General features: G+C 37.1%; 1 protein-coding gene across 1 annotated transcript in view; it reads left to right on the plus strand.

The window, feature by feature from the left end:
* Nucleotides 1-25,345, plus strand: part of CCDC169 (coiled-coil domain containing 169) — an 80,756-nt gene that overhangs the window by 50,178 nt on the left and 5,233 nt on the right. Inside the window, exons 7-8 of the mRNA XM_027877595.1 lie at nucleotides 275-348; nucleotides 21,124-21,177. Of these exons, the coding sequence (XP_027733396.1) occupies nucleotides 275-348; nucleotides 21,124-21,177 (128 nt within the window). The remainder of the gene's footprint in view (nucleotides 1-274; nucleotides 349-21,123; nucleotides 21,178-25,345) is intronic.

A 25,345-nucleotide genomic window follows, 5' to 3' on the forward strand; every position in this document is an offset into this window, starting at 1 on the left:
CATTCTCAGTAAATTTATGGATTGAATTAAATTGTCTCTAAAGTCCCTTCCCACTATGAGATTTTCTAACCTGTGGACAGGGTCACAGTTTCCCCTATGTATTGGAAGGGTTTAGAATCTTTCCAATACATAGAAAGCCAAATATAACTCATGAATTAATAGTCTCCTAGTGACTTTAGGACTCTACTTTGGCTACATAGCTAGTTGAGTCGTCATTTTTTTTTTCATTTACTCATGAAAGTAAAGAATAAATTACTTACAAATTTTCTTTTAGTTAACAATTTCACAAGCCTCTAAGAAACAACCTATGGATTCTTTGGCTAAGATGAAAGAAAATCTCCTTAAAAGGTAAGTAATGTCTCTAATCTCAGCTCAAGATCTAGTTTGAATTTTGTGGATGAATCAATGAATGAATGTGAATGAACAAGTATTTAAGCAGTGTACTTGAGCACTGTGCTTAGTGCAAGGGATGTCAATATAAAAGTGATATAGTCTTTTTCCTTGAGAAGGGAAGAAACTGCACATCGAGGAAGCTGCAACAACAGGACAGATGGCAAAGCTTGGTGGTCTAGAGAGCACACCTTCACAGGGCACAGTGCAAGAACTAATAGTCTGGAGAGTACAATGGATAAGGCAAATGGGGCAAGACTTGGTGAGCTGGAGAGCAAAGCAAAAGAAGTCAGAGTCCAGAAGGCACATCAGCAGGGTGAATGGAAAGGCCTAGTCATCTGCCAGGCAGATGATTTTTACCCACCTCTAGTAATTATCTCTACAGGCAAATGCTCCCAACAAATATTGATATCTATTTTATTTCAAGAATTGAATTTCCAGATTTTGACACATTATCATTTATGAAAAAGAGAACGTGAATAAGATGGATTCCCATTACTCAGAATACTTATACATTTTTGTAATGCTACAAGTGTTTTAGTAGTCAAACCTCAGATAAAATTAGTCCGTAATCTAAAACTGCATAATGTTCAAGGTGATATTTTCAAATTATATCACAAAAGTATGTAATTATTCAGTTTTAGCATTTTTTCTTTGCTATATATTTATTTTTCTTCAATTACATGTAAAAACAATTTTTAACATTCTTTTTTAAAAATATTGAGTTCCAAATTCTGTCCATCACTCCCCTTCCTCCTTATTTAGAAGGCAAGAAATTTGATATAGGTTATACATGTATAGTCATGCAAAACATATTTCCATATTATTCATGTTGTGAAAGAAAACACAGACCAAAAATAAAGTTAAAAAAAAAAGTATGTTCGATCTGCATTCAGACTCTATCAGTTTTTTCCCTGGAGATGGACAAAATTTTTCATCTAAGTCTTTCAGAGTTGTGTTGGATCATTGTATTGCTGAGAACAGCTAAGTCATTCACAGTTGATCATTGTATAATATTGTTGTTACTGTATATAATGTTCTTCTGCTTCTGTTCCCTTCACTTTGCATAAGTTCATGTAAATCTTAACAGGTTTTTCTCAGAACATCCTGTTTGTCATTTCTTATAGCATGATAGTAATCCATCACAATCACATACCACAACTTGTTCAGCCATTCCCCAATTTCCACCATCAAAAGAGCTGCTACAAATATTTTTTGTATATATAGGTCTCCCTCTCCATTTTTTCTCATCTCTTTGGGGTGCAGATCTAATAGGAAAAAAGGTATGCAAAGGTATCCATAGCTTTTTGGGCATAGTTCTAAACTGTTCCACAGAATGATTGGATCAGTTCATAGATCTACCAACAGTGCACGAGTGTCTTAATTTTCCCGTATCCCTTCCAACATTTGCCATCCTCCTTTTCCGTCATATTCACCACTCTGATAGGGATGGTGGCACTTCAAAGGTGTTCCAACTTGAATTTCTCCAGTCAATAATGATCCCAAGCATCTTTTCATTTGACCATGGATAGATTACTTTGTCCAAAAAATGGCCTGTTCATATCCCCTGGCTATTTACCAACTGGAGAATAGCTCTTATTTTCATAAATTTGATTCAGTTCTCTAAATATTTGAGAAATGAGGCCTTTATAAGAGAAATTTGCTGTAAAAAATTTTTCAGTTATTATAACTAACTGTATTTCACTCCATCTTATTTTCCCCCTATGTATCCTACTACTCCCTCCTTTCATCCTGTACATCCTCAAAACTGTTTTGCTTCTAAATTCTGCCTCCCCCAATCTACCCTCAACCCCTTCCTTTCTCTTATTCCCTTCCTTTCCTACTTTCTTGTATGGTAAGATAAATTTCTATACCAAACTGAGTGTATATGTTACTCTCTCTTTGAGCCAATTCTTCTGAGAATAAGGTTCACATGCTCCCCTCTACCTTCCCCATTTCCTCTCCACTCTAACAGTGCTTCTTTCATGTGAGACAGTTTACCCCATTCTGCCTCTCACTTTTCCCTTCTCACAATGCATTCCTTTTTCTCACTCCTTAATTTTATTTTTTTACATAATCATCTCATTGTATTCAACTCACACCTGCCTTGTATCTATACTCCTAACTACCTTAATGAGAAAGTTTTTAAGGAGTTAAAAATATCATTTTCCCATGTAGGAATGTAAATAGTTCAGCCTTATTGAATCCCTTATCATTTCTCTTTCCTGTTAATCTTTTTATGCTTCTCTTGAGTGTTGTATTTGAAAGTCAGATTTTTCTATTCAGCTCTGGTTTTTTCAACAGGAATGCTTGAAAGTCCTCTATCTCATTGAATATCCATTTTTTCCCCTGAAGAATTTTACTCAGTTTTGCTGGGCAGGTGATTCTTGGTTGTAATCCTAGCTTCTTTACCCTCAAGAATATCATATTCCAACCTGCCAATCCTTTAAATTTTGTGTTATCCTGATTGTGGCTCCATGATATTTGAATTGTTTCTTTTTGGTTGCTTGCAATATTTTCTCCTTGACTTGGGAGGGCTGGAATTTGGCTATAATATTCCTGGGAGTTTTTATTTTGGGATTTTTTCTGGAGATGATCAGTGGAGTCTTTGAATTTCTATTTTACCCTCTGGTTCTAGAATATCAGGGCAGTTTTCCTTGATAATTTCTTGAAAAATGCTGTCTAGGCTCTTGTTTTTTTTTCATGGCTTTCAGGTAGTCCAATAATTCTTAAATTATTTCTCCTGGATCTATTTTCCAGGTCAATTATTTTTCCAGTGAGATATTCCACATTTTCTTTTATTTTTTTTCATTCTTTTGATTTTATTTTTATTGCTTCTTGATGTCTCATGGAATCATTAGTTTCCACTTACCCAATTCTATTTTTTTTTTTTGCTAAGCACTGGGGTTAAGTGACTTGCCCAGGGTCACACAGCTAATAAGTGTCAAGTGTCTGAAGCCAGATTTGAACTCAGGTCCTCCTGACACTAGAGTTGGTGTTCTATCCACTGTGGCACCTAGCTGCCCCCCCAATTCTAATTTTTAAGGAATTATTTTCTTTATTGAATTTTTGTATCTCATTTTCCATTTGGTCAATTATACTTTTATTTATTTATTTATTTTTTGCGGAGGTAATCAGGGTTAAGTGACTTGCGCAGGGTCAGACAGCTAGTAAGTGTCAAGTGTCTGAGGCCAGATTTGAAGTCAGGTCCTCCTGACTCCAAGGCCAGAGCTCTATCCACTGAGCCACCTAGCTGCCCCAACCAATTCTACTTTTTAAGGAGTTGTTTTCTTCAGTGAATTTTTCTACATTTTTTTCCATTTGGCCAATTCTGACTTTTAAGGTATTCTTCTCTTCATTGGATTTTTGTGCCTCTTTTACCATTTGGCCAATTGTGGTTTTTAATTAAGGTGTTATTTTCTTTCTCTTTCTTTTTTTAAAATATTTAACATTTCTTAATTTATTTATTTTGTTTTCAACATTCACTTCCACAAGATTTTGAGTTCCAGATTTTCTTCCCATCTGTCCCCTCCCCCCACCCCAAGACTGCATGCCTTCCGAATAACCCTTCCCCTAAACTGCCCTCCCTTCTATCAACCCCTTCTTCTCTTATCCCTTTCCCCTTCTATTTTCCTGTAGGCAGGATAGATTTCTATAACCCATTGCCTGTATATCTTGTTTACCAGTTGCATGTGAAAACAATTTTTAACATTTGTTTTTAAAACTTTGGGTTCCAAATTTTCTCCCTTCCTCTCTCCCCACCCACCCTCATTAAGAAGGCAAGCAACTCAATCCAGGTTATATATGTGTACTTATGCAAAACACTTCCATAGTAGTCATGTTGTGAAAAACTATATTTCCCTTCATCCTTTCTCACCCCGTACTTATTCTATTCTCTCTTTTGACCCTGTCCCTCCTCAGAAGTGTTTGCTTCTTATTACCCTGTCTCCCAATCTGCCCTCCCCTCTATCATCTCCCTGCTCTCTTATCCCCTTCTTCCCTATTTTCCTGTAAGGTAAGATAGATTTTCATACCCAATTGAGTGTGTATGCTATTCCCTCCTTAAGCCAAATCCAATGAGAAAAAAATTCACTCATTCCCTCTCACCTTCCCCTACTTCCCCTCCACTATAAAAGCCTTTTATTGTTTGTTTTATGTGAGATAATTTATCCCATTCTACCTCTCCCTTTCTCCTCCCAGTGTAATTCTCTCTCACCCCTTAATTTTATTTTTTAGATATCACCCCTTCATCTTCAACTCACCCTGTGCCCTCTATCTATCTATCTCGTGTCTGTCTGTCTATACATATAATTTTTTTCTCTCCAACTACCCTAATACTGACAAAGGACTCATGAGTTACAAATATCTTCTTTCCATGTAGGAATATAAACAGTTCAACTTTAATAAGTCCCTTATGATTTCTCTTTCCTGTTTACCTTGTCATGCTTCTCTTAAGTCTTGTATCTGAAAGTCAAATTTTCTATTTCAGCTCTGGTCTTTTCATCAAGAATGCTTGAATGTCCTCTATTTAACTGAGTGTCCATTTTGCCCCCTTGAAGGATTATACTCAATTTTGCTGGGTAGGTGATTCTTGGTTGTAATCCTATCTCCTTTGATATCTGGAATATCATATCGCAAGCCCTCTAGTCCCTTAATGTAGAAGCTACTAAATCTTGTGTTATCCTGATTGTATTTCCACAGTACTTTGAATTGTCTCTTTCTGACTGCTTGCAATATTTTCTTCTTGACCTGGGAACTCTGGAATTTGGCTATAATATTCCTAGGAGTTTTCCTTTGGGGGATCTCTTTCACGAAGTGTTCAGTGGATTCTTTCCATTTCTATTTTACCCTCTGGTTCTAGAATATCAGGGCAGTTTTCCTTGATCATTTCTTGAAAGATGATGTCTAGGCTCTTTTTGTGATCATGGCTTTCAGATAGTCCAATAATTTTTAAGTTTTCTCTCCTGGATCTATTTTCCAGGTCAGTTGTTTTTCTAATGAGATATTTTACGTTGTCTTCTATTTTTTCGTTCTTTTGGTTTTGTTTTACAATGTCTTGATTTCTCATAAAGTCACTAGCTTCCAATTGCTCAATTCTAATTTTTAAGGAAGTATTTTCTTCAGTGAGCTTTTGGACTTCCTTTTCCATTTGGCCAATTCTGCTTTTTAAGGCATTCTTCTCCTCATTGGCTTTTTGAACCTCTTTTGCCATTTGGGTTAGGCTATTTTTTAAGATATTATTTTCTTCAGTATTTTTTGGAGTCTCCTTTAGCAAGCTGTTGACTAGTTTTTCATGATTTTCTTACATCACTGTCATTTCTCTTCCCAGTACTTGCTTCTCAAAATCCTTTTTGAGCTCTTCCATGGCCTGGGACTGATTCATGTTTTTCTTGGAGGCTTTGGATGTGGGACCTTTGACTTTATTGTCTTCTTCTGGTTGTGTGTTTTGATCTTCTTTGTCACCAAAGAAAGATTCTATGGTCTGCCTTATTTTTTTTTTCTTAGTTTGCTCATGTTCCCAGCCAATTACTTGAGTTTTAAACTCTTTGTTAGGGTAGGGGTCTGCTTCCAGTGTGGAGAAGGTACTGTCCCAAACTTCAGGGTTTTGTGCAGCTGTTTTCAGAGATACTTCTAGGGACCTGTAAGTTTTTGGTTCTTCCAAGGTTGTATGATCAAGGGTGAGGTGTTTACTCCTTTCCTGGCCTATACTCTTGTCTGTGAGTGACCACAAGCACTCTTTTCTGCCTTGGAACTGTGAGGAGGGTTCCCTCTCCACCCCCACCACAAGCTCCACCACATTAGCACTCCTCCTCACCCTAGGACCACCACCCAGAACCGTGACCCAGATCCAAGCATGGGCAAAGCAAGAGAATCCTGCCTCAGTACCAGCAAAAATATCCCTGCAATCTCCCTCTGATCAGCCACTAAATTTTCCCCTCAGTCTGTGGACTGAGAGCTCTGGAAACAGCCGTCAACCCAGGGCTGTGCCAGGACCGGATCTGGGACTGAACTTTTCTCTCACCATGGTCACAAACCTTTCCTACTGACTTTCTAAGTTGTCTTTGGCATTTGTGGGTTGAGAAGTCTGCCCATGATTCAGTCCCCTGAGGCCTGTTCCAGATTCGCTAAGGCCTGGTCTTTACTGGCACAGCCCATGCTGAACTGCGCGCAATAGACCTTTCCAATCAACCATTCAGGTTGTCTTGGGCTGGAAATTTGTTTCACTTTGTCTTTTTATGGGTTCTGCTGTTCTAGAATTTGTTTAGAGTCATTTTTATAAGTATTTGGAGGGGTTTGAGGGAGAGCTCAAGCAAGTCAATGCTTTTACTCCACCATCTTGGCTCCACCTGAACTTGCTTTCTTAAATAAATATTGATGCCTTTTGGTTATGTATCACTTTTTCATAAAGATGAAGTAACAGTATGTAATTAGTTATGTGCCCAATAGGGCAGTATAGCATGGCTGTTTTTCTACAAAATGAATTATTGATTCAAAGGCTACTACAACCTTCTGTCAAGTAGTTCTCTTGCTAGCATCAGACTCATCAGTTCATTACTCATTCAGAACTATTATATCCACTACGTTAGTATCTCCATGTCAACTCAAACTTGCCCCTCTTATTTCTAGTAAATTAGTTGATTCATTCCGAAGGAGAAATATTCCGCACTATTTCAAGAAGTTAGAGTATTTAGGGTTCTGCTGTTCTAGAATTTGTTTAAAGCCATTTTTACAGGTATTTGGAGAGGTTTGGGGGAGAGCTCAAGCAAGTCAATGCTTTTACTCCACCATCTTGACTCTGTCCTGCCAAAGTGTTGTTTTCTTTAGTTTTTTTTGTCCCTTCTTTAACAAGTTATTGAGTCTTTTTTTCATGATTTCTCGCATCACTGCTATTTTTTCCCCAATTTTTTTCCTCTACCGTTCTTATTTGATTTTTAAAATTCTTTTTGAGCTGTTCCAAGAATTCTTTTTGGGCCTGAGACCAATTCATATTTTTCTTTTAGGCTTTGGATATGTGGCAGCTTTGACTTTGTTGTCTCCTTCTGAGTTTATGATTTGATCTACCCTGTCACCATAGCAACTTCCTATGGTCAGGATCTTTTTTTTGCTGTTTGTTCATTTTTCCAGCCTATTTCTAAACTTTTAACTTAATATTGAAGTTTTACTTTGCTCCCAGGGTGGAGGGGGCACTGTCCACAGCTTCAGGTTTTTTGTGCAACTATTTTCAGAACTTGTTCTTGGGGGTCTGTAAGCTTTCAGTTCTTCCAACATGGTATGATCTAAGGAGAGGTGTGTTTACCACTCTTCTGGTCTGTGCTCTGGTCTATGAGTGACCACAAGCACTCTCTTCTGCTCTGGAACTGTGACCAGGGTCCCCACTCCCCTGCAAGCTTTGGTGTGCTAGTGCCCCTCCTCACCCTAAAACTGTGACCTGGATCCGAGAATGGGCAGTGCAACAGAGTCCTGCACCCAGTACCAGAAAAGCAATCCCTGTAATATCCTTCTAAACAATTGTCCAACACCTTTACCTTCTGGGCTGAGAGCTCCCAGAGTAGATGCTACCACTATTGATTCAGTCACCTCCAAGGACTACTGCTTGTTTGCTAGTGTACTGCATGTGCTGGACTTTGCTCCACTCTTACCCTGTTGCAATAGACCTTTTCTGCAATTTTTGTAAGTTGTCTCAGGCTGGAAAATTGCTTCAGTCCATCCTTTTGTGGGTTCTTCCACTCTAGAATTTACATTGAGGTATTATTGTTTAGAAGGGAATCTGGGAGAGTTCAGATGAGTCCCTGTCTTTTCTCTGTCATCTTGGCTCTAACTCTTCAAGCTCCTTGTTATATAGTTCAGTGGTTGTTGAGAAGATAGTAATTCTGGCTGGCATGCCATTGATTTAAAAAAAAACCCGGCAAATCTTCTTTGAACCAAACTATTAGGTTGTACAGATTTAATTTCCATGAAATTAGGCATAGGAACTAGACTTCTGATTTTATAGGTACAGGAAACTCCAAATTAAGGAAACTCCCTCTACCAATGCACCTTGCTTGCAGCGTAGTCACCTAGAGTACTGAGAGCTTAAATAACTTACCCAGGATCACACATCCAGCACGGATCAGAGATGGGCCTTGAAACCAGAGGCTTCTCAATTCAAGGCCAGCTTTCTACCCACTTATACTAAATTGTCTCTAATAAAATTGACATTTAATAAGGTTCTTCATCTAACTTTTTTTATTAAATTTCAGCTCTGAAAACAAAATCTTAGGTGTAATAGGAGGAAAAGAGCATTAAAAAGTTCTTAATAAAAGTATGGGTAGTACAAATTATTTAAGTATCTGCCTGTAGATGGCAAGATTTTAATCCAGTTTTCTCATCTTCAAGTGCTACACATTTTCCACTACATTTGAGAGGAAGTTCTAGTTAATCCTTGACCTCCCTGAACTTACACTATTATTATTAGTGTTATATTATTATTATAATATATTATAATTATTATATATAAAAATATATTATAATAATAATATAATATATTATATTATTATTATCTGGCTAATAATAAGAAATGACGAAATTATTAAGTTCAACAATTTGGGAGACATATTTTAAGACACGTGTCAGTGATTTCCAACCTGATTTATGATTATGTTTGCTAGTCCACAAAACTTTACTACTAAACATCCTTTTAAAAACCCACAAGCTTAAGAAAAAAAAACCTGCAACCTTGTTGGATAAGGTGGATGATAACCTAACACAGTGTGTTCAAGCTTTAACTCTTCATTAATTGGGGGGAGGGAGGAGGAATAAAAAGGCTTCAGTTATCACATTTCCCAATGGGAAAAATCAACTAAGAATGGCCATGCCTGAGCCCTGGTGTAAGAGGCAAAATTGAAAAAGTTGTATAGATCAAATGTCATTTGATACACACTAGAGAGGAAATATGCTGCAGTAGATACATAGCTGAATTTGGATTCAGGAGAGATCTGGGTTCAAATTTTGCCTAACACTTGTTATCTTTGTTTACTCTGATCAAGTCATTTAAACCTCTCAGAACCTTAGTTTTGTCATCTGTAAAATGGGATGATAATACCTCTATTATTCCTTCCAGAATAGTTAAAAGGATCAAATGAGATAACATAAAGCATTTTTCAAACTTTAAAGCAATATGTGAATACCAGCTATTATTATAAAGTGTCTTATCATTAAGGGGATGATGGGAAGTGTAATTTTTCCTAGCTAAAACATGGGAAATAAAGGATCATGGTAGGTTTGGCCTACCAGGAAGCTTGGGAACTTTTAAGGCCAGGAGGGTGAGCTGGCTTTGACTAAGGGGATAGGAACATACTCCAGAATCAGGAGTCAGTTGATTGCAAGGTACTGCTACCCCAAACTGAATATAATCAAGTTTTGTCTAACTCTTTGTCCTATTTGAGAAGTGTCTGCCTGTACAAAATTTTGCTATTTCCCTGACTATTACTACTAGCAAGACCCGATGAACTTATTCCTCCTCCGTTGCCATTTCCTCTGTCCTCCCCATCACTACTTGGTGAACTGGTATCACTTACCCTCAGGAGTTTCCTGTTATCTTTAAACTTTTCTTTTCTTTTTTTTTGCTATATATACTTTTATGATGAATTTTGTCTCCAGATAAAGATAAGCTGATTTTTATTACATTCTGAGTAAATGCATAAATGGATCACTCAGTGAGGAAGGATGAAAGGAATTTATGGAAATCAAACTGAAGTGCTTGCAGTCTTGGTGTTTCTCTCTCTGTCTCTCTCCTTCCCTAAAAAAAAGTTGTGTTCATGCTTAAATTCTTGCACTTCTTGTACACATCATAAATTTTGTTATCTTAGAATCTCAGTGCCAAACAAGATCTCAACAATCTTCCAGTCAATGTTATAAATCAGCAAGAATTCTCTCTAAAACATATCTAATAAGTGACCAGACATCTTTATTGAGGGCCTCCAATGATGAGGCACTACTTGTTACCTGTCAAGGCAACCCATTCCATTTCTTGGATAGCTTTAGTTGGGATGAAGTTTTTTCTCATATTGAACTGAACTTTCCTCTGTAAATTTTACCTTTTGCTCCTAGAGTCTAACCATTGTTCCACATGATGATCCTTCAAGTACTTGTAGAAAACCTCCAAATCTCCACGACATTTTCTTCAAGCTAAAACATCCTCAGTTCCTTCAGGCATTTCTTACATGGCATGGTTTCATATCATTTAAGCATTCTGGTTTACCCTCCTCTGAATGTCTTGCAGTTTGTTCATCTCTTTCCTAAAATGTGAAGCTAAAATGTAGAACTCAGGTTAAATACAATACTACAGGTGACAATACAATCGGATTATCACTTCATTAGTATTGGATTTCCCCCATTTTAGTCACTATATTTCTATTGATCCAGCCTTAAACTACATTAGTTCGTTGTAGGTTTTATTTTTAACTACAAGTAATACTGCTTCTAAACTGATATTGAGCTTGAAGTCCATTAAAAAACCGAGGTCTTTTTTTTTTTAATATGAGCTATGTTTAGTCACATCTCTTTTTTGTATTTATCTTATTGATTTTTTTAACCACATGTAAGATTATACATTTATCTCCACTTAATTTCATCCTATTAAATTTGATCCTATGAGTCTGGACTGAAGAGGTCTTTGGGAATTTTGATTCTCTTTTTCAGTGCATTCCTAGCTGTCACCTAAAAATCTGAAAAATATTGTCATTTATGTTTTCATTCAAGTTAACAGCTATGCTTTTAGTTTGTTAATGTAATTCTTCTGTATGAAGAACCATATAAAGTTACAGCATGTTCATTTACTGCTTTATGCCAAAGTATTAGCTATTGAAAGGACAAATTCTGAAAAGATTTTAACTGACACAAAATTGAAGTATTTCTAAGTCAAAGTACCAAATTTAAATAAGTATTTTCATGTATTTCAAACTCTTTTCCCTGAAATATTTTGTATATATGTGTATATGTATATATAATACCATAAAGCTATGTAGCTTTAGTACTTTCCAGGAAACAATGTAGATATTTTAATAGTCTCAGTATAGATTAACAGGAAATACTAATAAAGATAATTAAATAAAACTTTAAACTAAGACATGAGGATTCTTTGGGACTTCACTAGAAAACTTGATAGTCAGCAAAGCCATTTATGTCACTGGCCCAGCCCAAATGCCATCCCGTCTCTGAAATCTTCCCTGAGGCTTTTCCCTCCACAGTAACTAGAAATCATCTCCCTCTCCCTTGAACTACTCTGCCTCTCCTATTGCACTTCAACTTTATAGTTGTTTATGCACATTTAATTTCTTCTCCATTACTTTTTATGCTACAAGAGGGCAAGTTTTATTCTTTCTTATAACCTCCATAGTATCTAGTATAGTACCTTGTATATATACCAGGCACTCAGGCCAAGTAAGCACCTACTAAGTGCCTGGCACTACACAAAGCACTGCAGAAACAAAAAAAGGCAAAAGTTGTCTTTAATCTCAAGGGGCTTACAGTTTAATGGGCAAGACAAAATGCAAGCAACTATGTACAAATATGTATGTATATATATATATGTGTGTGTGTGCATATATGTATAAGCATATATATGCATGTTTATGTACATATATGTGTGTGTATATATATTTATATATTTATATGAAATAGTCCACAGAGGGTAGGCTCTAGAATTAAAGGAGATCAGGAAAGGTTTCTTGCACCAAGTAACATTTTGGCTGGAACTTCAACATTATTTCTTGTTATATCTTTCAAGGAATCTTGATTGATCTTGAAATATGGGTGGGAAGACATGCTGTCATAAATATAGATGAACAAGAAAGAGGCCAAGGATTGAAAAGGAAAGTGGGATGGAGTGCATCAGGAAAATGCCAAAGTACATTTACTGATCTCAAACTTCACAAAACAGCAAAGGTCCATCTTTTTAATACAGACAGTTTTTCAGTGTTGCTGTATGGCAACATGATCCGGTGTACTGCTATCTCTTTAGAACTAAATACGAGCATCAGACAGAAGCAATAGAAAGTTCCATGGTGAGTTTGACTATACTGTGACATATTATTATTGAAAAACTCCAATAAATAGTAGTAAAAGATGTCATCAAAGAATTACATGATATAAAGCGAAGATGGGCTAGTCACATGACAACATCAAAGGATGATAGGTGAATGGCCAAAGAGATACTCTTGTGATGTTGAGGGAAAGCAAGAAAAGCTTTGAGTACATTGGGTGGATCCCCTGTGGCCAATTTTTGGAAGGATACGGATCCTAATTATACAAGATTTGTAGACCTAACTGGATTGTGATGTACATTATTGGAGTGAATTACCAAATCAATGAGATCACAGATACATTTGAGTATCTGACTATGTCATTGTTTAATGATCACAAAGGATCAGAAAAATTAAACTATACATTTGAAATTTTAGCCATTAATTTTTTATTATATCTACTTATTTGATTTTCAGAATTAAACATTTCAATACTAAATACATATGCACCAAATCACATCGTATCTAAATTCTTTTTTTTTTCCAGAGGAGAACCCAAAAGTCTCTTAGAGGCCACTTTTTATCTATTACTCAACTGACTGTCATTCATTCTTTTTTAAAAATCTTTTTATTTTAGACTTGAATACTAAAACCTAAATACATAATAAAAGAAACATATTATAAACTTAAATATTAAAACTTAAATATAAAATAAGAAAAGAAAAAATATCATGTGCACAGCAGAATGTAAGAGAGGATTCAAAATAAATAGCAATAAATTTCTATTTCAAGAAAGCCTATATATTAAATACTATGGGTTGTGTTGAAAGCTGTCCATCTTTTCTTTGCTTCCTTCTAGGCTGTCTTTTCTTCTCTAATGTACACTTTTTTTCTTTGGTTTTTTCCCCCTTCTTCCCCCCCCCCCCCAGCTACAATTAAGTGTGAATATATTTATATATAGATATTGATATACACATACACATATACATATATACATACATAAACATATACTTTCCCTAAGAGATTCTACTCCTAATCTTTGTTTTTATGTTTGTACTCATCTCTTTATTTCCTATCCCTCTTGACTCCTCTACTTTACTTCTACCCACTACCTTTCCCCTTTCTATTACTTAACCTACTTCCCCTCCAACAATCTCTCCCTTATTCTCCTAATGAGGTACAGGTTGAGTTTTGGCAGGATGTCTCTAAAGAATTTCAAAGACTCAGGTCAACTCCAAGCCAGTTAGAAAGATTTATTATGGTTTCAAGGTTTCACACTCTGGTGAGCGGCTAAGTTCCTTAGAGGAATTACCAACTTCAGTAAGGCAAGACAGACAGTTTTCCAGAGTACATGATGCTGATTACAAATCAAAATTTACATAGAATATAGGAATATGATTAATATTAAAAAGGCAGGAAGAGTTTATTAAGGGATTAGGTAATGGGGGAGGGGTCCCAGCCTCAGTGGAACTGTGCATGCAGTTACCCACAATGCATACAGAATAACCCATGGCGGGAGGGGGGGCCACGGGAGGGGCAGGGTATGTATGTATGATAATGATATAATAATAAGCCTCTCTACATCATAAGTTCACTCTAGGTCAGTTCTTTAGTACTATTGTACAGGCGCTATCTTAGGGTAGGCCCCTTCTATGGTTTGGTGGTCAAGCATCCTGCTCCACATCCTGGTGGTGCTGCCTTCTGATTGGCTAGCTATTATGGTCCTGTCTGGTCAAGATGAATGATGTGGTTGTGGTTGAGTACATGGACACACTTGTTTGTGTGGGAAATACATGAATTGGATCTGGGGGGCAGGGGCTAGCTAGAGGATTGAGTCTGGGGACAATGGCTAGCTAGGGACAGTGGCTAGCTAGAGGCAGTAGCTATATTGAGTCTGGGGGCAGTGGTTTATAGTTTGGGGACCTGTGATGTTGTTAGAACAAGATTATGTGGTCAAATCAGGATAAGCTTGCTTTCAGTGGGGCCCATAAGGAAGTTAGAATTAGAGGCAGCTTTATTAGGATTCCCTCACTCTCATTCCCCTAAATCTAAACACCCTTTTGTACATCCATTTGACCTATTCCCTTGCCCTCACCTCTAAAGATCCCTCCCTTATCCTCCCAAGGATCCCTCCCTTATCCTCCCATTCCCATTAAGCTAAACACCCTTCTGTATCCCTCTTTAACCTATCACATACACCTCTTCTCTTTTCCCCTTCCTCTTCTATTTTCCTGTAGGGCAGGATACATTTCTATTGCCTGTATATCTTATTTCCCAGTTACATGTAAAAATAATTTTTAACATTTGTTTTTAAAATTCTGAGTTCCAAATTCTCTCCTTCCTCCCTCCCTTATTGAGGAGGCCCCCTTATTGAGAAGGCAAGCAATTCGATACAGGTTATACATGTGTAGTCATATAAAACACTTCCATAATAGACATGTTGTGATAGACTAACTCTATTTCCCTCCATCCTATGCCACCCCCCATTTATTCTATTCTCTCCTTTGACCCTGTCCCTCCTCAAAAGTGTTTGCTTCTGATTACCCCCTCTCCCAATCTGCCCTCTCTTCTATCATTCCCCCCATCCCTTTTCTCCCTATTTTCCTGTAGGGTAAGTCAGATTTCCATACCCAATTTAGTGTGTATGTTATTTCCTCCTTAAGCCAAGTCTGATGAGAGTAAGATTCAATCATTCCCTCTCACCTCCCCACTCTTCCCCTTCACTGTAAAAACTCTTTCTTGCCTCTTTATGTGAGATAATTACCCCATTCTACCTCTCCCTTTCTCCTTCTCCCAGTACAATCCTCTCTCTCACTCTATGCCCTCTCTCTATATATGTGGTGAGAAGCAAAATAAACTTTTGAGGAGGGACAGGGTAAAAAAAGAACAATTAAAAGAAGAAAATATGATGAAATTAAATACATAGTAATCATAGTTGTGAATGTTAATGGGATGAATTCACCCATAAAACAGAAAAAGATAGCAGAAAGGATTAGAAATGAGAATCCAGCAATATGTTATTTATAACAAATACACTTGAAACAGAAAGACACAAACAGGGTTAAAATTAGGGGCTAGGCAGAAAACTGGGAAAGAATTTTTTACAACCAGTGTCTCTGATAAGGGCCTATTTCTAAAATATATAGAGAATTAAGTCAAATTTATAAGAATACAAGTCATTTCCCAATTGATAAATGGTCAAAGGATATGAACAGGCAGTTTTTAGATGAAGAAATTAAAGCTATCTATAGTCACATGAAAAGATGCTCTAAATCACTATTGATTAGAGAAATGCAAATCAAAACAACTCTGAGGTACCACATTACATCTATCAGATTGGCCAACATGATAAAACAGGAAAATGATAAATGTTAGAGAAGATGTGGGAAAATTGGAACATTAATGCATTGTTGCTGGAGTTGTGAACTGATCCAACCATTTTGGAGAGCAATTTGGAACTATGGCCAAAAGGCTATAAAAATGTGCACACCCTTTGACTCAGCAATAGCATTTCTAGGGCTGTGTCCCAAAGAGATCATAACAATGGGAAAAGGACCCACATGTACAAAAATATTCATAGCAGCTCTTTCTGTGGTAGTAAAGAATTGGAAATTGAGGGGATGCCCATCAATTGGGGAATGGCTGAACAAGTTGTGGTATATGAATGTAATGGAATATTATTATGCTAAAAGAAATGATGAGCAAGCAGACTTCAGAAAAACCTAGAAAGACTTATATGGACTGATGCTGAGTGAAGTGAACAGAACCAGGAGAACATTGTACATAGTAACAGCCATGTTGTGTGATGACTAACTTTGATAGACTTAGCTCTTCTCAGCAATACAAGGATCTAAAACATCTCCAAAAGTCTCATGATAGAAAATGTTATCCACATCCAGAAAAAGAACTATGGAGTTTGGATGCAGATTGAAGCATACTATTTGCTCTTTTTTTTTTCTTCTGCTTTGTTTTGTTTCCTTTTTCTAGTGGTCCCTCCTATTGGTTCTAATTCTTCCTTACCACATGACTAATGTGAAAATATGTTTATTAGGAATGTATATATACAGGCTATATCAGATTGCACACCATCTTGGGGAGGGAGGTGGGGAGGGAAGGGGGAAAAATTGAAAACTCAAAAACTTATGGAAGTGATTGTTGAAAACTAAAAACAAATTAATAAAAATAAAATAAAATAAGGGGCTAGAACAGCTTCTATTATGCTTCAACTGATGTTAAAAAAAAGCAGGGGTGGCAATCATAATCTTAGACAAAGCAAAAGCAAAAATAGACCTAATTAAAAGAAATAAGCAAAGAAAGTAAGGTACCATCGACAATGAAGTAACATCAATATGAAACATATATGCACCAAATAGCAAAGCATCCAAATTCTTAAAGGAAAAGTTAAATGAGTTACAGGAGGAAATTAACATTAGTAGGGGACCTCAACTTTCCCCTCTCAGAGTTAGATAATCTAACTGTAAGATTAATGAGAAAGAAAATGAAGAGATGAATAGAATTTTAGAGAAGTTGGATATGATAGATCTCTGGAGAAAAATGAATGGGAATAAAAAGGAGTATACCTTTTTCTGAGCTATACATGGCACCTTCACAAAAACTGACTATATTTTAGGGCATACAAAACATCGCAATCAAATGCAGAAAACAAAAATGTTAAATGCGCCCTTTTCAGATCATAATGTATAGATTAAAAATTAATTAGAAACTAATCTAACCCTAAAGAATGAGTGGGTCAAAGAACAAATCATAGAAACAACAATTTCATTAAAGATTTTTACTATAATGAGACATCCTACCAAAATTTGTGGGATCCAGCCAAAGCAATACTTAAGGGAAAATTTATATCTCTGAATGCTTACATCAATAAAAACAAGAAGAGCAGATCAATGAAGTGGGCATGCAATTAAATAAAAAACTAGAAAAAAACAAATTAAAAATCCCAAATTAGACACCAAAATGGAAATCTTGAAAATCAAAGGACAGATTAATAAAATTTAAAGTAAAAAAAGTTGATTTAATAAATTAAACTAGGAGCTGGTTTTATGAAAAAAAAATAAAGTAGATTAACCATGAAAAAACCTTAATTACCGGTATCAAAAATGAAAGGGGTGAATACACCATCAGCAAAGATGAAATTAAGGCAATTAGGAGCTATTTTACCTAATTATATTCTAATAAAAATTGCAATATGAGAGAAATGGAGGAATATTTACAAAATACAAACCACCCAGATTAACAGAAGAGGAAATAGAATACTTAAACAATACTGTCTTAGAAAAAGAAATTGAACAGCCATAAATGAACTCCCTAAGAAAAAATCCATAGGATCAGATGGATTCATAAGTGAATTCTACCAAACATTTAAGAAACAATCTCAAATACTGTATAAACTATTTGAGAAAATAGGGAAACAAGTCCTATAAAATATTTTATGACAAAAATATAGTTTTGGTACCTACACCAGGGAGAGCAAAAACAGAAAGAAAACTATAGACTCATTGCCTTAATGAATATCAGTGCAAAAATTTTAAATAAAATACTAGCAAGAATATTATAGCAATACAAGCATACCTTACTTTATTTTGCTTCACTTTGTTGCGCTTCTCAGATATTGCTTTTTTTTTTAAATAAATTGAAGGTTTGCAGTAACTCTGCATTGAACAAGTCTATCAGCATCATTTTTCCAACAGTATGTGCTCACATTGTGTCTCTGTGTCACAATATTTTTAAATTTATTATTATTAGTTATAGTGATCTATGATCAATGATCTTTAAAGTTTCTATAGTAATTATTTTGGGAAACCACAAACGACACCCATAAAAGATGGTAAACTTAATAAATGTGTGTGTTCTGACTGCTCTACCAAGTGGACATTCCCTATCTCTCTCCTTCTTCTCTGGTCTTTCTATTTCCTGAGATACAACATTAAAATTAGGCCAGTAGGGTAGCCTTTAAGTGTTCAAGCGAACGGAAGAGTAAATTGATGCAGCAAACTTCATTGTCTTATTTTAAGAAATTGCCACAGCCACCCCAACCTTCAGAAACCACCACCCCAATCAATCAGCAGTCAACAACTTTAAGGCAATACCCTCCACAAGCAAAAAGATTACTAAAGGCTCAGATGATGGTTGGCATTTCTTTTTTTAGCAATAAAGTATTTTTAACTAAAGTATGTACATTTTTTAGACATAATACTCTTGCATACTTAGTAGACTACAGTATATTGTAAACAATTTTTATATTCACTGGGAAACCAAAAAACTTATGTGACTCACTTTAGTGCAATATGAACTTTATTGTGGTGGTCTGAAACCAAACCTACAATATATCCAACATATGCCTGTATATCACAAAGATTATATACTAAGATTAATTGGGATTTATACCAGGAAGGTAGGGCTGGTTCAATATTAGGAAAACAATAAGCATAACTGACCATATCAATAGCAAAAAGAACAAAAATCATGTGATTATATCAATAGATGCAGAAATTTTTTTTTTTTTTACAAAATACAACACTCCTTTTAAAAACACTAGGGGGCAGCTAGGTGGCTCAGTGCATAGAGCACTGGCCCTGAAGTCAGGAGGACCTGAGTTCAAATTTGACCTCAGACCAGACACTTGACACTTACTAGCTGTGTGACCCTGGGCAAGTCACTTAACCCCTAAGTAAAAACAAACAAACAAAAAAAAACCACTAGAAAGCATAGGAATAAATAGAACTTTTCTTAAAATGATAGGTAGTAGATATCTAAATCCAAGAACAATCATTATTTATAATGGTATTCAGTTAGAGCCCGTTTCATTAAAATCAGGAGTGAAGCAAAGATGTTTGTTATCATCATCAGTATTTAGCATTGCACTAGAAATGCTAGCTTTAACAATAAGACAAGAAAAAGAAATCGAAGGAACAGGAATAGACAATGAGGAAACAAAACCACAACTCTTTGCAGATGATATTATAGTATACTTAGAGAACCAACTAAAAAACTAGTCGAAACAATAACTTTAGCAAAGTTGAAGGATATAAAGGGTTTTATCATAAGAATTTATGACCAAACAATGACAGAGAGAATCACAGGAAGTACAAAGAATAATTCTGACTACATGAAATTTAAAAGTTGTTGCAAAAACAAAACCAAAGCAGCCAAAATTAGAAGGAAAGCAGGAAATGGGATGGAGGAGGGGGAGGAGAGATTTATAACAAGTTTCTCTGATAAAGGCTTGATTTCTCAAATATATAGAAACTGAGGGGAATGGCTGAACAAGTTGTGGTATATGAGTGTGATGAAATACTATTGTGCTATAAGAAATGATGAGCAGGATGGTTTCAGAAAAAACCCAGGAAGATGTATATGAACTGATGCAAAGTAAAGTGAGTAGAACCAAGAGAATATTGTACACAGTAACAGCAATATTGTAACAATGACCAATTGTGAAAGACTTAGCTACTCTGATCAATACAATTATCCATGACCACGCCAAAGAACTCATAATGAAAAAGTTATCCATCTCCAAAGAGAGAACTGATGAACTCTGAATGCAGAATGAAGCCAATTTTTTTCACTTTATTTTTCTTGCTTTCTTTTTTTGCGACATAGCAATGTTTTGTATGACTTCACATGTATAATGGATATCATATTGTTTGCTTTAGGAATGGGTGTGAAATGGTTTGTGGATGGGAGAGAATTTGGAACTCAAAATTGTAAAAATGAATGTTAAAAAAAAGTAAAAAAATTCAGCAGGATGAACTAAAAAGATCATGAACATCAAGAGAATACATTTTTAAAAGGGAGGGGTGATTAAGGGAGTTTAGCAGTAACACATCTCAAACTGTATTGCAACACTGTAATCATCAAAACAATTTGGTACTGTGGAAAAATAGAAAGGTTGATTAGTAGAGTAGATTAGATAATCAATATACATAAGCAAATGAGTTAAATGACCTAATGTTTGATAAACCCAAAGATCTTTGCTATTGTGGCAAGAACTCACTATCTGACAAAATCTGCTGGGAAAACTAGAAAGCAATAAAGCAGAAATGAGACATAGACTAACATCTTATACTGTATACCAAGATAAGCTCAAAATAGGTTCATGATTTAGCTAGAAAGGGTGATAAAAGCAAATTAGTGGAGAATGGAAATTACCCGTTAAATCTACAGATAGGGGAAAAATTCATAACCAAAGAAAAAACAGAATAGATCACAAGAAATAAAAATGGACAATTTTGATTACATAAAATAAAAACATTTTGCATAAACGAAACTAATGCAGCTAAAATTGGGGGGGAAGAAACCGAGTGAAAATCTTTGCAGCAAATTTCTTTGATAAAAGTCTCATTTCTAAAATATACGAGTAACTGAGGGAGCAGAAATTTGGATGGCTGCATGCTTGCTTTGTAAGTGTGTGCTAGAAGGTGAGTAGATGTGGGCCAAAGACCAAAGAACACCCACCACAACCCACACCTGCCTGTCCAGTTTGAGGGGAATCAGTAATATGAGTTTTTGTTATACAGAAAATAAAATCCCTGTGATGCTATCTGAAAAAAATCTGCTCATTTGCGCCCTGGCCCCCAGCTTAAGAAAAATTCTCAGAAGGCCAGCCATTCCCCTCCTGAATAGTCACATTTCATTTCAGGGATAGGGTATAATTACATCCCATTTGCTATCCCATTTCCTGACTTTGTGTTCCATTTTTTTCATAACACAGAACTGGAGGCCTGACAATATGGTACAAGCTGAAGGGGGTTGAGAATTGTGAAAGGTTAGTGATCTTTTCTCAATTAAAAGTGAATAAGCAGGAAGACTCATTATTCCAGCCTATGTCAGTACAATCAGGTGTTGTATTTAAGTTTGTCTTATTGCTGCAAATAATAATAATAATGTCTGAATGTCTGACCCCATACCCACCAGAGGTATCCCTTCCCCTAAGGACAAAGTGGCATGTGTCCCTATCCAGTAGTTGGTCAAGGTAAAGGCCAGGCTAGAATGTTAGATCAGATGCACACAAGTGTTGGGTTTTTCTGTTCCCCCAATCCAAGGGGCATAAAGCACAAAAAGCAAATGCACAGTAGATAGTAGGTGAGGGATTAGATTCTAATTATCAAGGTCAAACAAACAAGCAGCCAAGGACCACTGATTGGTGTTGGGAGTCCTCTCTCAGCTTACCTGGGTCCAAGGACCGATCAGATGTTGCTTCCTCTGCTAGGCTGGAAAGGTCCATTTCAGAAGGGCTGGAGACTAGATGTCTTTCTGAAGCTGTGGATCCATCCTGGCTTAAAGGGATGCACCACCTCTTCCAAAGGCAGAGTTTGCATCAAGGCTACCTCCTTCTAGGCCTGTGAAAGAGAGCTAGACAGAGATCACATGTCTTATCAGGTTTTCATTCCCTGTGGCCAGGCTCAGGCTCTGAGGGTCCAGCCCCTGACTAGCAATTACCAAACAAGATTTCAAAAGGTGACAATCCACAATCCTGCCTACAGTAATTTCTTAGTTGGAACAATACAAGGGGAAGAGCCCGAGGCCATTTTAAGTGTGTTTCCTGGCATAGCGATAAGACATGTATGAGCCCAGGGTTATCCCAAAAAACTTGGAGAGTTGCTTAGTTATTTCTATGGTCAAGTGTGGCCATTGGTACATGGCAGCCCAAATCTTGTTATTATGCTCTTGGTCAGATACCTTGCTACTATGTTCACTGTGGTGTGTGTCACCAGAAGGGCCTCTACCCAGTGGCTGAATTGGTCTGTGTACACCAAAACATCTGTAGCCCATAGACTTTGGCAATTCAATAAAGTCAGTCTACCAGTGTTCAAATGGTAGGGTTGCCCACTTTCTCCCCACTTTTGTCACAGTTTTCTTCTGTGACAAGTTGAACTGTTGACAAAAGAGGCAGCTAGAGACCATATTGTGGGCCTCTGCATAAACAGCAGAAGCAAACCATGACAGGAGAATTTACAGTACTAGGGCTTTAGTTCCAATATATCCCCAGGCATGGAGTTCATGGCACAGAGGCACACAGTCATTTAGGTGTAACAGGGGTGCCCATCTGGCACAGAATGGCTTTATGTCTGGTCACCCAGATGTCAATTTCAGCACCTATGACTAAGGAAGAATATAGTCAGTGGGTGGGCTAGCAGAGAGCATAAGCTCTCTGTTTGGTGGCTCTCGAGGACCCTGATGGACAGTCCATTTCGCCAACTCATCTGCAAACTGGTTGCCATTTTACAAAAATGACTGCCCTCTGGTCTGGGCCAGGCAATGCATCCTGGGGATGGCCCCAAGGATCAAAATAGCTTAAAGAAGTTAGTTAATAAGCAAGGCATAAGCTGTTGGCTTACCATTTGTGATGATGATGTCTTCTCTTGTCTGGTTTTTTTTTTTGTGAGATAATTTACCCCATTCTACCTTTCCCTTTCTCCTTCTCCTAGTATAATCCTCTCTCACCCCTGAATTTTCTTCTCCAGATATGACCCCTTCATCTTCAACTCACCCTGTGCCCTCTATCTATATATCCATCTATCCATACATATATATACATATATACACATATATACATATAATTTTTTCCCTCCAACTGCCCTAATACTGACAAAGGTCTCATGAGTTACAAATATCATCTCTCCATGCAGGAATGTAAACAGTTCAACCTTAGTAAGTCTCTTATGATTTCTCTTTCCTGTTTATCTCTTCATGTTCCACTTGAGTCTTGTATTAGAAAGTCAAATTTTCTATTAAGCTCTGGTCTTTTCATCAAGAATGCCTGAAAGTCCTCTATTTCATGAATGACCATTTTTTCCCCTGAAGAATTATACTCAGTTTTGCTGGGTAGGTGATTCTTGATTGTAATCCTATCTCCTTTACCCTCTGGAATATTATATTCTATGCCCTGTGGTCCCTTAATGTAGAAGCTGCTAAATCTCGTGTTATCCTGATTGTGTTTCCACAATACTTGAATTGTTTCTTTCTGGCTGCTTGTAATATTTTCTCCTTGACCTGGGAACTCTGGAATTGGGCCACAATATTCCTAGGAGTTTTCCTTTGGGGATCTCTTTCAGGAGGACATTGGTGGATTCTTTTCTATTTTGCTCTCTGGGTCTAAAATATCAGGGCAGTTTTCCTTGATAATTTCTTGAAAGATGATGTCTAGGCTCTTTTTTTTGTGATCATGGCTTTCAGATAGTCCAATAATTTTTAAATTCTCTCTCCTGGATCTATTTTCCAGGTCAGTTGTTTTTCCAATGAGATATTCCACATTGTTTCTAATTTTTCATTCTTTTGGATTTGTTTTACAGTGTCTTGATTTCTCATAAAGTCACTAGCTTCCAATTGCTCTATTCTAATTTTTAAGGAAATATTTTCTTCAGTAATCTTTTGGACTTCCCTTTCCATTTGGCCAATTTTGCTCTTTAGGGCATTCTTTTCTTCATGGGCTTTTTGGACCTCTTTTGCCATTTGGGTTAGGCTATTTTTTCAGGTGTTATTTTCTTCAGTATTTTTTGGGGTCTCCTTTAGCAAGCTGTCAACTTGCTTTTCATGATTTTCTTGCATCACTCTCATTTCTCTTCCCAGTTTTTCCTCTACTTCTCTTACTTGCTTCTCAAAATCCCTTTTGAGCTCTTCCAAGGCCTGGGACTGATTCATATTTTTCTTGGAAGTTTTGGATGTAGGAGCTTTGACTTTGTTTTCTTCTGGTTGTATGTTTTGATTTTCTTTGTCACCAAAGTAAGATAATATAGTCTGACTGTTTTTGCGCTGCTTGTTCATGATCCCAACCAATTACTTGAGTTTTAAACTCTTTGTTAGGGTAAGAGTCTGTTTTCAATGTGGAGAATGTACTGTCCCAAGCTTCAGGGTTTTGTGTAACTGTTTTCAGAGACACTTCTAGGGACTTGAAAAGTGTCAGTTCTTCCAAGGTGCTATGATAAGAGGCGAGGCATTTCATCTCCACCACTACAACAAGCTCCACCACACCAGCGCTCCTCCTCGCCCCAGGATTGCCCCTCAGAACTGTGATCCAGATCCAAGCACTGGCAAAGCAAGAGATTCCTGCCTCAGCACTGGCAAAGAGATCCTTGCAATCCTGCTCTGATCAGCCTCTCGATTCACCCTCAGTCTATGGGCCGGAAGCTCAGAAGGCAGCTGTCTCCCTCAGGGCAGCTGAGATCTAGCTTCTTCTCTCACTGCAGTCACAGACTTTTCCCACTGACCTTCTAAGTTGTCTTTGGCATTCATGGGTTGAGAAGTCTGGAAATTGCCACAGCTGCCCGTGATTCAGTCCTCTGAGGCCTGCTCCAGGGTCGCTGTGGCCTGTGCACCCAGGCCAAACTGCGCTCCTCTCCCAGCCTAGCGCGATGTACCTTTCCGATCAGCCATCCAGGTTGTCTTTGGCTGGAAATTTGTTTTACTCTGTCTTTTTGTGGGTTCTGCTACTTTAGAATTTGTTTAGAGCCATTTTTGTAGGTATTTGGAGGTCTTTGGGAGAAAGCTCAAGACAGTCACTGCTTTCCCTCTGCCATCTTGGCTCCGCCCCCCCCATGATGATGTCTTGATACTTCCACAAGGTGCCAGGGGCATGATAGACTCCCAATGGCATATTTGGAATCTGTTAAATGCTCACTCAGAGTCCCTCAGCACTGGTCAGTACTACCAATTTGACTTCCTGTACCCCAAGTCCATCAGACAGTGCAGCCTACTCAACAGCCCAGGGGACATAACTACTCCCCCATACCCCTCATACCCCATTTTCATAAAAGGGGGAGCCATCTGTAAACAATGTGAGATTGGGCTCCTCCAAGGGAACATCTGTGAGGTCAAGCTATAGGTTCTCCATAGCTTCAATTACCTCAAGGCACTCAATTACCTCAATTGACCAACACCTCATCATCTTTCGGGGGGAGAATGGTTGGATTAAAGATAGTAATAGTGATGAATGG

This window comes from Vombatus ursinus, unplaced genomic scaffold (assembly GCF_900497805.2).
Source record: "Vombatus ursinus unplaced genomic scaffold, bare-nosed wombat genome assembly UNPS02014813.1, whole genome shotgun sequence".
Lineage (NCBI taxonomy): Eukaryota > Metazoa > Chordata > Mammalia > Diprotodontia > Vombatidae > Vombatus > Vombatus ursinus.